Consider the following 13,309-nt stretch of genomic DNA (forward strand, 5'->3'; position numbering starts at 1 on the left):
TATTTCAACATTCTAAAAGTTAGGATCAATATAGAGGAGAGAATCCAGAGTAAATCGATGATTTTAGAGAAAGTAACATGCATTTCATCTCAGCTGGCATTCAGTTTTTAATTTTTGGACAAGAAAGTAATTTCTTCCTTTAGAATCTGTTACCTGATTCTGATGAGGCTGGGGTAGGTCTTCACCAGGTAGTCAGAGATGTTTCTGCCTGTTAGGTCCATGAGAACATCTCCTGTTGACTGAATCCTCTAATACACAAAATAACACACAGTGTATATTTAATATGAGTATCTGCCAGGGTGGACCTCCAAATGTATGATTTCAGAAACAGAGGTCAATGCAAAATACACAACATTGTGTGCAAGTGTTGATGTTTGTGTGCAAGGGTTGATGTGGGTGCGTACATATGTGTGTGTATGTGTGTGTGTGTGTGTGTGTGTGTGTGGGGCTGTATTAAATATTAGTGAGACAACCACCTACCTGTGGAGGTGGCAGGCCTCCAGCTCCTGCAGGACACTCGGGGAGCATGGTGAGTTTCCTGGGTGTGCTGCACTGACAGTCTGGAGACGGTTGGAGGAAGTTCCATTTTTGGCTGGCCAGCATATCTATCAGGACCGGGTTTACAAGGGGCATCTCCCACTGCGTGGTGATGTTGTTGCATGGGAAATCTCTACCGGTGGGTGGGAGAAAATTGCTAATGAAGACAGCACAGAGTATAGTCTGGGTAAAAAAGGATCTACATGTGTGACGGCTACTCACTCCAGTGGTTCATCCACCATGCAACGAGTCCCAAAGCCAGGCTTGTCCAACAGCACCGTACCAAAGTATCTCATCTGAGCATCCATAGGACGCTCATTACTGCAAAGGACAGAATCATAAAGTGTATCTGGAAACATTTTTGTCCAATTCAATGGAAAGTATTGTTCAGATTAAACTAGCAGGTCTCCAGATAACAGCTAAATAGTATGGGGTGACCTTTTGTCCCTTAATCTCACCTGAAGAAGGTATACTGTCTTCCATACATCCAGGGACTGAGAGTCAGACTTTGATACTCTCCGAAAGGTGGAACAATCAGCGTGAAGGTCAGTGTCAGGAAAACAAAACTGGCTGGCAGTACGATCTACCAACAACAGATACATTTGAAAAACAGACACAATATGTAACTCTGATTAGGATTAAGGTCCAGGTAATAGCTGGATAATCAACTCAAACTGAATATAGCAATATAATGCGTAGATACATATATACAGTATATACACATGTATATATATATATACATAAATATACACATATATACACATATATGCATATACACATATACATCTATATATATATATACCTATATACATATATACCTATACACATATACACACATATATATATTAATATATATATACACATATATGTATACACACATATATACCAATACACATATATACCTATATATACATATATATATATAAAATCAGCCTAGTTTCCAAATGTAGATCTTATTCCAGTTTTTAAGATTACTGACAGTGCTGCATTAGACCGTGGTTTGATAAATTATAGCAAGGTTACCTGGGCAAAGAAGTCTTTGTAGGAGCGTGTTGCATGATGCAACCTCTTGATCAGCAGAGCAAAGAACTGTTTGATGATGAGACTCAGCCCTCGGACCTGGTGGGATCCCCTGCCCGCAGTACCTTCTGGGACATCACACGGGCCATGATCATTGGTGGGCAAAGCCCCATCTGTCTCTGGAATATACAACTCAAGTCAGGTTGCACAGTCTTACTTGCACAGGAAGTGTACATGCTAGATTAAAGAGGTCCGCCAGCAAGCCAAGCATGTCATCTGTGAACAGTGATCAAAAAGCATTTAGCAGCAGTGTTCTACTAGCCTCAGGGAGGGAGTTCTTCCTCCTAACAGGTTACTCATGAGCCAGTGAAAGCTCCGGAACAAATTATATATTTATGATGAATAGCCTACAGAAGCAGTCACAATGCCCAAGCATAAGCATTACACTGTTGACAGGAAAAACACTTTTACCAAAACATGTTTTCAGGAATGAATAACAGAATGTTTGAAGCAATAGTTTTATAGACATCCTGCGAAATTCACGATTCCACATTGTGTCACTACGATGGATATGAAGCTAGTGCCAGCAGCCGGCTATCCTAGCTTCGGACAAAGACTGAAAAAGACACCTGGCATTGCTGTATTGAAAAGTAACAATTAAAAAAATCCTCCTGCTCGCAGCTCTTGCTCCTTTGGTTATGTTGCATTAGTTAAATCCAGTCAAAAGTGTTACATTGTACCCTAACAGGGTGTTATGTGCCAGAGCATGTTTTGGGAATAATAACTTGGCAATACGCTAACAGTATTATGATGGGATCAGGGACAGCACTATACCAGCCAACAGCCGGTGGCGAGGCTCACCAGCTGCTGGCCGTAGCCTCATATCCACTGTAAACACATGCGAGTGGTATCGATCTTCTCATCCAACATGTCTTACTTCTTAGTTGACCGTCACTTGACGGATGGTTGAATGGTTTCATGTTATGATGCATAATGTGCTGTAAACCCTCTTAAATCTCCAAAATCAATTTGCTTTTCCCACAACAGCTGCATTTGTCCAGAGCTGTTAGCTGAAAGCTGAAAGTCACCTTTTGGTGGTTCCATATCAACTGCCACTCTGTTGAACCCACAGAGACTAGCTCGACAGATCTGTCGCAATGATTTCTTGTCTAGGAAAGTTAGAGAATGGAATACAAAGGATGTAGTTCACATTAGGGGGCTACAAGAGCTATACTTTTACATTCAGACACACAAATCAACAGCACTAGAAAGACAAGTTCAGGGAAAGTGCGACAAATACTTTTTTGCGTTTTTTTTTTACCTGGTACACATTTCCTGCTGGTTGCATTCCCATTACCAGTGACCTTTAGGAAAATCTACAAATAAATTGATTATTTTTACTGTCAGGATTCAAGATTAACAGATGCTCTTCAAAACAAAGCCTCATGAAACGGAGCCTCATCACTGTAAAGGTGAATGTCAGAAAGTATGCGTATGACAGATTGTCCAAATAAAACTCTCCTGGATATCAAATTGCTTTTTAGAAAATAAAATGAAAATATAATTTATAATTGTATAATAAATCATAATCTGTTGTATTCAGGGACAGTGATTGTCAGTTTGATGTATTGCCTAATTTCTTTAATCCTGGGACTACAGTGTCCATGTCTCAACATAAACAACCTTATTTACATTTTCCTAATGAATCACAACTTAATGGAATTGTTAAATAAAAGCAGTCCAATGATTACTACAGTTATTATTATTTCCATGCACCTCTTCCAGCGATGTGTCAGACACACCGAAGCTGCCGAGGCCGATGTCCACCAAGGTTTCCTCCAGCTCCCTGAAGAGGCTGGCGTAGGCTCTGGGCTGGAGGTTTCTGTTTGGCAGCAAGTAGGTCATCTCCTGGCCAATGGTCTCGATGAGACGAGCCTGTGGCACGTGATGGTGGATCAGGGCTGTGATGCTTTCCATGTTACCTGAAGAAGAGAGGTAGGGAATGATGTTCCTCAACTTCAACTTCCATCTCAATTTGATATTGTATAGTCTGGCCTGCACCTCTCTTATCCTGAAATGTTAAGTAAGCCTCACGAACAGTATGAATAAAAAAGATGCAGCTAAGAAAACAGAATATCTGACGACTCACGAGTCAAAATGTGGTCTCAGGAAATTAAGAGCGTCTAAAATCACAAGATTGAATCAAGCACCGTAGAGCAGCTAAAGTAAGAAGACGGATTACAATCCAGTGCAAAAGAGACAAAGGGAGTATGCTCTATTGCACTCTTCATTTAGAAGATGGCAAGACTAAAAACAACTTTAAGGAGATTGACATGAACTTGGCAAAACACACATATCTTTGAAGTTAAGATAACACAATGGAACCTACCATCCATCTCTCTGTCTTGAGGCTGGCTCTCTTCCTGGTCCACTTTAAACTTTGAACACGTTGAACATTTACAGGAGCAATCATCTGTACGAACACAGCCGGCCTGAAAGACAAAATGTGATCATCAACCATAATATGTACATACTTGTGTATTTCTGGACTAATTAACATCGACATCTCTAAATGCTCTTATTGCCATTCAAGAAATGCATTCTGGCAGGATAATAAATACATGTTTAACCCAAATTCACACACACAAGGCTCCAGGTTCCCACCTTTGGAGTATTGTCTTTTATTCGTCGTACAAGAGTGAGGTAGAAGCCAGCGCCGAAGCAGTTCTTGAGGAAGATGGGAGAGCCGCAGCAGTGGAGGCGGCCCTGAGAGATGATAGCCACCCTGTCACTGAGCAGGTCCGCTTCGTCCATGTGGTGGGTGGACATGATCACCGTGCGCCCTGCAAGGGGACGATGTGGAGCCGGTAAAGAGAGACACATGAAAAAAGTATCTTTGTTTTTTAGCTAAATCCAGATCCTGTAATTGTGATCATGATCCAGAGTCTTTGTGTCTTGTTTTGTGTCTTATTTTGAAGTCCCCGTCTCTTTTGTCATCCGTTTCCCTGCATTTCCTGTCCCTGTGATTGTCTGCCCTGTTCCTGATTGTTTCCTCCTGTGTGATTGCTAGCCCCGCCCTCATTGTGTCCACCTGTGTCTCGTTACCTGGTGTCCAATCACCTGCACCTTGCCTGTGTATTTAAACCCTGTTTGGCTCATTCCCCGGGGTTGGTTCGTACTGTTTAGTTTGTGTTTGGCCTGTTATTTTGAGTTAAGAAGATTAAAGATTCTGTGGAGGGTTGTCAGCATTTGGGTCCTCTCTCTCTGGCTACAACAGCCATCCTGACAATAATACTGGTGTGCTTTGAAAGATTAAGACTGACATTTCAGCATGTCAAAAAAAGCATGACATCTTTGCTATCCATTCAGTTTATTTTATACAACTCGACACACAAATGACAAATTTGCCTCAGAGGGTTTTACAGTCTGTTCACATACGACATCCCTGTCCCAGGACCTCACATCAGATCAGGAAAAACTCCCAAGAAATAGAAAAAACCCTTTCACCGGGGAAAAGGGGAAGAAACCTTCAGACAGAGTCTTTGCATTTGTACAGATTAAGTTAAGAACATGTTTAGAGTGAGAACTGTCAGACATGTTTCAATAGTTTTGTTCAGCACCACGTTGCATTATGTGTGTTTGTTCATCATCTCACCTCTCCATGTATCACAAGCTACACTGATACTTTGTTTATGATTATTTTCACCCCAGATCTCTTGAATTGGTTTCTATGCAGATTGAAAAAGTAGTTGCAGAGAAATCTGATAATGAAACCTAATTCATAATAAGAAGGTAAGAATATTAAGCAAAATATAGTAGTATTAACTGCTACCTAATTTTAACAGGTGAATGGTGTCCACTTCAACTCAGATTTGGCATTTAACTGTAAGAGGATAATGATTTCATATTGATCATAATATAAAAATATTCTATCGGAGGGTCCAAGACCTCCACAGCACCAGGACTTCAGGCTTCGATACCTTCCTCTAGCCAGCAAGGATCAGTCTTACCTTCACGGTATTTGAGCAGCAGGTCCCAAATGGAACGCCTGGAGTAGGGGTCCACCCCTGAAGTGGGCTCATCCAGGATCACCACCTTGGCCCCACCAACAAAGGCCAAGGCAACTGATAACTTCCTCTGCATGCCCCCTGAATTGGAACATCATAAAAGTACTATATATTTAAAAATCACTTTGCAGTAGATTATTGGGGGGGGGGGGGCACCATCTTTACAGACCTGAGAGGTTCTGGGTCAGTTCATCTCTCTTGTGGGGAAGACCCAGATCCTGCAGCATGTTCTCCAACTCCTCCATGGCCTCTGCGATTGAACGGCCTTTCAACTGCGAGTAGAAGAGGATATGTTCTGCGACAGTCATACTGACAGAAAACAAGAGAAAGAGGGGTAAAGAATCAGTTACATCAAACATTATATCAAACAGTAGATACGAAACACACTGTGTGGAGAGCTACGTACTGCTGAAACAGGGTGTTGTATTGAGGGCACATTCCCAGAGACAGACGGATGCCGTCCATGTCTGTGCGGATGTCCTTGCCGTAGATGGTGGCTGTCCCTGAGGTGGGAGGGAACATACCGGTCAAGATGGACCTAGGATGAGGAGACAGAAAGAGAGAAGTAAATGGACTGTTACGGTTATATGGTTCCTATGGTTGTGAGGATGCATCTGTGTGACATACATGGTGGTGGTCTTCCCAGCACCATTTTGGCCCAGAAGGGCAGTAATCTGGCTCTCATAAAAGCTGATGCTCAGGCCATCCACGGCCGGTGTGGAGCTACTGCCGAACACCTTGACCAGGTTCTGAATACAGACTCCCTTCACCAGGCCAGCTGGCTCTGCTTCAAAGAATGGCTGACCTGCATAAAGCAAAGACAACCAGAACACAGACAAAAAGTTGTAAAACTTAAAAAAATTACAAAATCTAATTGTACCTCACACAGGGGACTGGAATGCCATAACAGTTTAAAGAACAGTTTATCACTTATTAACTAAGCATGAAAGTAAGCAGTGTGTGTGTTCACATGTAGCAGAAAGTGCAAACACACACAAGGACACCGAGTTCCCACACAATGACTCTGATTGGCAGAGAGGGGAGGTTAGAGCGAATAGAGGGACGGCTTCAATCCTGAAAGTGTTTCCTTGGAGGGATATAACATTAACATAATCAATAGATTATGAAGTGTAATTGCTTTTTCAGATATTAGAAATAAGCAGAGATGCTGATAGGCAATCTAATGTAGCTCTTATGTGCAATAATAAAATTGCAATGGAATTGTGGATATATTATACCCTGACAGAAAGTAACAATGGGAAAGTGTTTGGGTTATGAATTTAACAAATTGCACCTCTCTGTGTAACAAAATCCGCTTTGTACACACCGTCTTTGAGCTGATTCTCCTCCTGATTCTGGTGATCACATGACGCTGTCTCTTCCAGAGTCTTGGGTTTCTCCTGGTCTTTCTCCTGATCTTGGTTATCCTCCTCCTCTTGCTGCTGTTGCTCTCCTTGCTCTTTGTTTGTCAGGTTATCACAGCCCTTTGTATCTATCTCCACTTTGTTGTTGTCTTTGTCGACAAAATAAAGGATTTTAAATTCGACTTAGGACTGAGATCGGAACATTATGTCACCGGATAACAGCCTCTCCTCTAAGAATACATATTATATTATATTATGCACAGACCAGGAATATGGAAAATGGTAAACAAGTAAGCTTACCTGAAGCGGGAGCCACACTGTTGAGCCAATAGCAGGGCAGGAGGGGGAAGTAAAATGGTCGACCAATTCCATACTGGCCTGTAATAAAAAATTATAATACATGAGCTACAGTAAATAAATTAAAATAGTATTAAACTCTTCATTTCTCTCTTTTACACTGACCAGGAAAGACATTGTCCAGGTACCAGGCCAGCACGGCATACAGCACAGTGTCCAGGCCCATCATGCAGATGGAGGTGAGAAAGGAGAACTCGTCCCCCTCCAGAGGGCTGGTCTGGATGTTGTCCCACTGCAGACCCAGGCCCTGCTCCTCGTACCGCGACAGGTACTCCGTCCCAAAGCCAAACGCCACTTGGGAGAACAGACTCTGTGAGGAGAGGCAATGGTAAACTCATCTTGATTCTGCCTTTAAGGCCCGTCCTTCCACCAACTATAGCCTGAACTTTAACATAACTTTAACATGAACATTCATTTGGTGTTTAATCTAATGACCAAAATGTTTAGTGTGAATTTGTGATGGGCCTTGAGTTAAGCATAGTTGTAAGCCTTGGGATCTAATAAATATGTGACACAATTAAGGAACAATAACGAGTTTCCTTTTAAAACATTTACGTGAAATTTCAAGATCAGTTCCTGTATCTGTTAACACACATATAAGTCAATTCTGAGCAGGTAAAGCCTATATATATATATATATATATATAGTAGCATATATATATATATATATGATATTCACATTTCTTCAATTGAAGCATGTTCCCTTTATAGAAGGAGATGCTGAGACGGGACACCCACCACTAAGATCTTCATGTCCTTGGTGATGTGGTCTTGCCAGGCGAAGCAGAAGATGTGCGGGAGGTAAAGGGCAAAGTGAATGATGCCGCAGCAGGCGGCTGCCAGGTTGGCCTGGTTGAAGAAGACACTCAGGAGGAAGCATTGCATGATGGTAGCCGTGGTGAAGGTAAGTAAAAAGAGGAAGAGGATGACGCCGTTGCTGTAGTTCAGTACCCTTCCTCCCTATAGGCCAGAGACAGAGAGAAACAGGGATTCGTAGTAATTCACAGACTATGCATCGGAATTAAACCAAACATACATACTGTGGATTTATGAGGAGGCATAGGGATGAATGTTGGGAACCAAGCAGAAAGGTTTTCTTCATATATAACTAATTTTATCTTGCCAGCTATAGACTATAGATAAAAATGTCCACAAACATATGCATTGTGCACTGTCTCTGATAAATAAACAATAATACACATGTATTTGTAATTATTTGGCAAGTGAATATTAATCAATTTTACCAACATCTGATTTCATTGTTTTGGAGAAAGTTGCAATTGATTGATCAACTTTTAAAACTTAGATTAGAAAATGTTCCACACTGAATAGCAATGGAACATATGTGAACTATCTTGTTAATATTATGTATAAAACTGCATTGACATTTGTTCATAGTCTACTTGAAATATATAGAAACCATGTAATGTTTAACAGTATTGTAAAAGTAGTTGCAACATGCAAATAGACATTATTTGGGTAAGCTGAAAAACATTGGTGATCACATATCGTCCACTAGAGGTCACACCAGCCTATCCTACGACAATATGTCAGTCGAGCCACTGGCTGGCAACAAGAGATCACTTGTGACTCTTACAACATAAAGGAGGCAATCATTGGCTTGTACATTCCTGCAAAGGTGTTGAAATAATTCCCATGATGTCATGGCACTCACAGTTCTTCCATCAATGATTTATATGTGTGCAATCAGTAAGTCACTCCAGTTGTCATTTCAAGGAAAAAGATCTGGTAATGCCTCTAACTGGGAGATAGTTATCATGATCAGAACCGTGCTCAGTTATTCTGTGAACAGACTCATGAGCTTCCAGGAAGGTTAAGTAATCATAAATGTGTCAGGGCGTAGTAGAGGATAGCCTGCACTCTAGGAGCTCCATTTATATATATATATTTATATACTGTTTACTTTTCATTCTCAGTGTTCCACTCACAGCGGCATTAGGTCTTCTGCTCAAATATACAGTGTCCGAATGGAACAAATTAGAAGGCGCAGGAATGAGGATCTTTAAAAGCTCTTTTTGGAAGTTTCTTCCTCACCATGATGATGACGGTGATGAGAGCGGTACTAGTGCCCATCATGAGGAAGCTGTCAATAAACCAGGTGGACCAGATGACGCCGTTGGTGACCCCCACAGCCTTCAGGGTCTCCTTCAGCCGGAGTTCCTTCTCTAGGACAATACTCTTCACAATCATGGACACAGAGTAGACCCAGGCCAGAACCATGAAGATGGGGAAACAGCGGTTCAATGTCAGCATGAAGCTGGATTTTAAAAAAGGGGAAGGAGAAATAAGTTGAGGGAGAGTGACACCGATGCTGAGGTGAAGAACCAGAAATGTGTGATTTAAGAAAGTCAACCAAACATCCATGGATGTTATATATGATTGAACTTTGTTAAATGCTAAATTATCAACCACTTACAGATCATCTACATAAGGGTAGGGCATTTGCTGTAGGTAAATGCCGAGTGGCCACTCCTTTCCCGTCTGAGTCTTGATGATCCCATGCTCTATTATGTCCTGGAGGTAAGCAAAGCCGCCCCAAACATAGCGGAAGTCATCCATAGGATCAGCTCTGGGGCCAGGATCCCAATACCTGAGCAATACACACATATTTAGTCGTTACGTCTATCATCATTATAATAAACTCATCATTTCCATTTGACTCTGATTCTTACCTATCCTTGACCTTATTAGTGCGCTCCACTGCATCAATATCCATACGGATCTTGAACGTAACATGGGACGGGACGTTGGTGGTCCAAGTGTGCATATTCACAAAGACGAGGCCCGCCCAGAACTTGCTCTGCTCCATCAAGTCCAAGGCCCAATACGTGACGGTGTCCTCGTCAGGCACAGCCACAAACTTATCCAGGAGGGCACACTGAGTGAGAGAGAAGGAACAAGACGGAGACCGTCATATAAATGAACAGGATGAGGACATTTTAAGTGAAGTCCGGTTAACAGAATATTGGATTTCACTTTCAAAGAAGACAAAATCAGTTTCCCTTTAGGTCACTAACTTGAGTCTAATATACGCTGTATCATAGTTATAACCATAAAGGTCAACAATCCAGCAATCAAAAGCACTTTTCAAGGATTTTTAAAAACATGTCTAATCTTGATAAGTCAAATTTATGGACACGTAAACTGGCTTTTAAAAATGTCCAGTATTAAGTGTATACATGTGAAACAAGAGTTTCTTACACAAAAAGTACTAGAATTGAGCTAAACCATGGATCAGTGAATTGTCTAAACCGCCATGCTCACCGCTCTGTGAGTCGGTCCAGAAGTGCTTTGAGCTAAATGCTGCTTCAGCATGCTAACAAACTCGCAATAATAATATGTACCTGATTTTATAATATTAAAACATCCAAAAGTTGCCAATATAGTTCAAGAACACCAAAGTCAATGTGACAAATATGAACGTCTGTAATACATATTCATCCAGGGGATGTTGAAATATATGATAGGTGGAAATGTACCTACTGGAGGCGGGACACAGGATTACTAAAGTCATCGTGGATTCATCCTCTGGGGACCATGAATGTTTGTACAAAACTAAATGGCAAACCATTTCATAGTTTTAAAAATACTAGTCTGGACAAAAGTGGTGGACTGACCAACGGATACACTGACGTTTCCACCCCTGCTCGTGTTGGCTGAAGTCACTGTGATCTACATAAACATCCACATTTGCAGAGAAACTTCCGCAGTGGTTGTCTCTTTCCTGCAAAGCGTGTCTGAAATCGCCATTTACTGTAGCCTAATGCAAATAGGGAGGGCCGTGATCCAAAAGGAAACTCTCCAAACAAAAATGTACCCTTGAGATACCATCAACAGATACCGCTCTAAACCAAACACACATTTTCTGTGCATCCAAAATCCATGCATGTATACTTACACTAAACACATACAACTAATTATTCAAATCTAAAAACACCTTCCCTTAATTTGCCCAAGCATGTACCCACTAACACTGCAGCCCCACTGTGTGGTGTGTTACGCATGCAGAGCACCAACGTGCAGCCAACCAGCCATCAAGCCCACGGTCATTGTTGTCGCTTTATAATGGATGGTGGTTGGAGTGGCAGCTGTAGCTAATCGGCCTCAGTCGTTCCCACTCTCCCTGTCACACTCAAGTGCTGTAAGCTTAAACTTGGACAAAAACAAATGGCACCAGCCATCCACCCGGCCATGCCCCAAGGTGCCCCCCATGTCACCCCCTCGTGTGATAGGCCCTTCATCCCGATTAGCCTCCGCAAGGAAAGGAGTGATTTAAACTTTGTTTCAAATGCATTGGTCCACTAAATGTGGAGGGCACTCACAAGAGAAGGTTCATGATGTGTTTCTGTTTTGTTTTTTTCAGCAGGACAAAAGAGACTCGACAGCCAGTTTGCTGCTATGGCTCTCGCCCACCTGGATAGATTTCCCGCAGACAAATTGCAGAGCCCAAAGGCAGCTCATCTAACTGTTGCATCACATTAAGAACTGTATTGAACACATGGTATTAAGGCAACGAGGGTTTTGAAATGAACAAGTGACAAGACATGTCTTATTTGGATTATTTAATGAATAGGCCTGTCCTAAAACTCAGGTGTGTGACATGTGGAAAACAGCCCAGAGCCCAATGGGAGAAGTTTGCAAAAACAATCGTGACACCATATTCTCTTCTGGAAATGTGGAGCCTGTACGATTCTGCATTGTTACACACATTCTTCTAGGCAGAAGTAGTTGAGCCAAAGAAATGCAAAAACGATAGATGTGTTTTACTCACATCCCCGTATTGGTTGAGCATTCGGATGAACCGGTCGGTGAGGTTGAAGATGTCCCGCCAATCAAAATCAGGCACGTCAGCCGGACGCTCCTCTGGTGGGCCGTTGTACAGGAAGTTGAGGATGTGTTTGGAGGAGAACGGGGACTCCTCCAGACTCCTGTCAATGAAATCCATCACCGATGGATTGCAGATGGTGTCCTAAACACAAAAGGAGGTAAATAGGCTTTATTTACCTCTTTTTCTTTCTATTTTTCGATTAAGAACAAGATCTTATTTTTAAGAAAATATTTCAAACACAACAACAAACATTTCGCAAAACCAAGAGGAAAGGGGAAAGATAAGGCAACCTTAAAGAAACAAAAAAATAACTTATTCAAAGCATTAACATGTTTAGAAGATTCGTCCGTCACAGAAAAGGTTCGAAATGGAAAAGTTGTTCAGAGAAGTTTTTCCTGATCCGATGTGAGGTCCTGGGACAGGAATGTCGTATGTGTACAGATTGTAAAGCCCTCTGAGGAAAATTTGTAATTTGTGCTATTCGGCTATATAAAATAAACTTAATTGAAATTGAATTAATGGTTGTATGTCTCTATATGTGTTACGATCTCAGACACTTAGGAAGTAGGACCCAATTGCACGACCCGGGAGACAGAGATAAAGTATTTGTAAGTACTTTATTTTTCGGTTCTGCAGTGAACAAAATGAAAGCGCTCACGTAGTGAGGGATCAAAAACTTTTCAAGAGCACAACATAACCCGACCTGATCATGGCAAAAGACCAGACAAACTGACAAGGAACACTGGGAGACAGGGGAATTTAAGCACATGGTAACAAGACACAGGTGGGACCAATCAGGGCGGGCTGACACTGATGAGCATAGGAGACAGGTGTGATGACAGGTGAAAACAATCAGGAAGCCTGGAATGAGAGAAAGCGAACATAAATGACCTGAACCTCTCTAGCATATCTGTCGGTGCACAACAGTACCCCTCTAGGGCCAACTCCTGATGGCCCAGGCTGATTGTAAAAGTCGTGGATAAGAGTCTTGTCTACGATAAATGAAGCAGCTATCCAGCTTCTAGCCTCAGGACCGTAACCCTTCCAGTCTACCAGGAATTGCTTGCCCTCCCTATTACGGACCTCCAGTAGCTTACGGACCTTGTAAACGTCAC

At 41.9% G+C, this 13,309-nt stretch overlaps 1 protein-coding gene across 1 annotated transcript in view; it reads right to left on the bottom strand.

The window, feature by feature from the left end:
* Positions 1-13,309, bottom strand: part of LOC130205902 (retinal-specific phospholipid-transporting ATPase ABCA4-like) — a 38,572-nt gene that overhangs the window by 8,105 nt on the left and 17,158 nt on the right. Inside the window, 22 exon segments of the mRNA XM_056433435.1 lie at positions 154-248; positions 481-670; positions 760-858; positions 996-1,120; positions 1,561-1,736; positions 2,646-2,726; positions 2,879-2,933; positions 3,334-3,539; positions 3,947-4,049; positions 4,222-4,400; positions 5,568-5,705; positions 5,794-5,933; positions 6,031-6,162; positions 6,252-6,429; positions 6,952-7,137; positions 7,289-7,366; positions 7,451-7,655; positions 8,084-8,305; positions 9,401-9,623; positions 9,783-9,956; positions 10,039-10,244; positions 12,138-12,335. Coding sequence (XP_056289410.1) covers positions 154-248; positions 481-670; positions 760-858; positions 996-1,120; positions 1,561-1,736; positions 2,646-2,726; positions 2,879-2,933; positions 3,334-3,539; positions 3,947-4,049; positions 4,222-4,400; positions 5,568-5,705; positions 5,794-5,933; positions 6,031-6,162; positions 6,252-6,429; positions 6,952-7,137; positions 7,289-7,366; positions 7,451-7,655; positions 8,084-8,305; positions 9,401-9,623; positions 9,783-9,956; positions 10,039-10,244; positions 12,138-12,335 — 3,389 coding nt within the window.

This window comes from Pseudoliparis swirei, chromosome 16, assembly GCF_029220125.1.
Source record: "Pseudoliparis swirei isolate HS2019 ecotype Mariana Trench chromosome 16, NWPU_hadal_v1, whole genome shotgun sequence".
Taxonomy (NCBI): domain Eukaryota; kingdom Metazoa; phylum Chordata; class Actinopteri; order Perciformes; family Liparidae; genus Pseudoliparis; species Pseudoliparis swirei.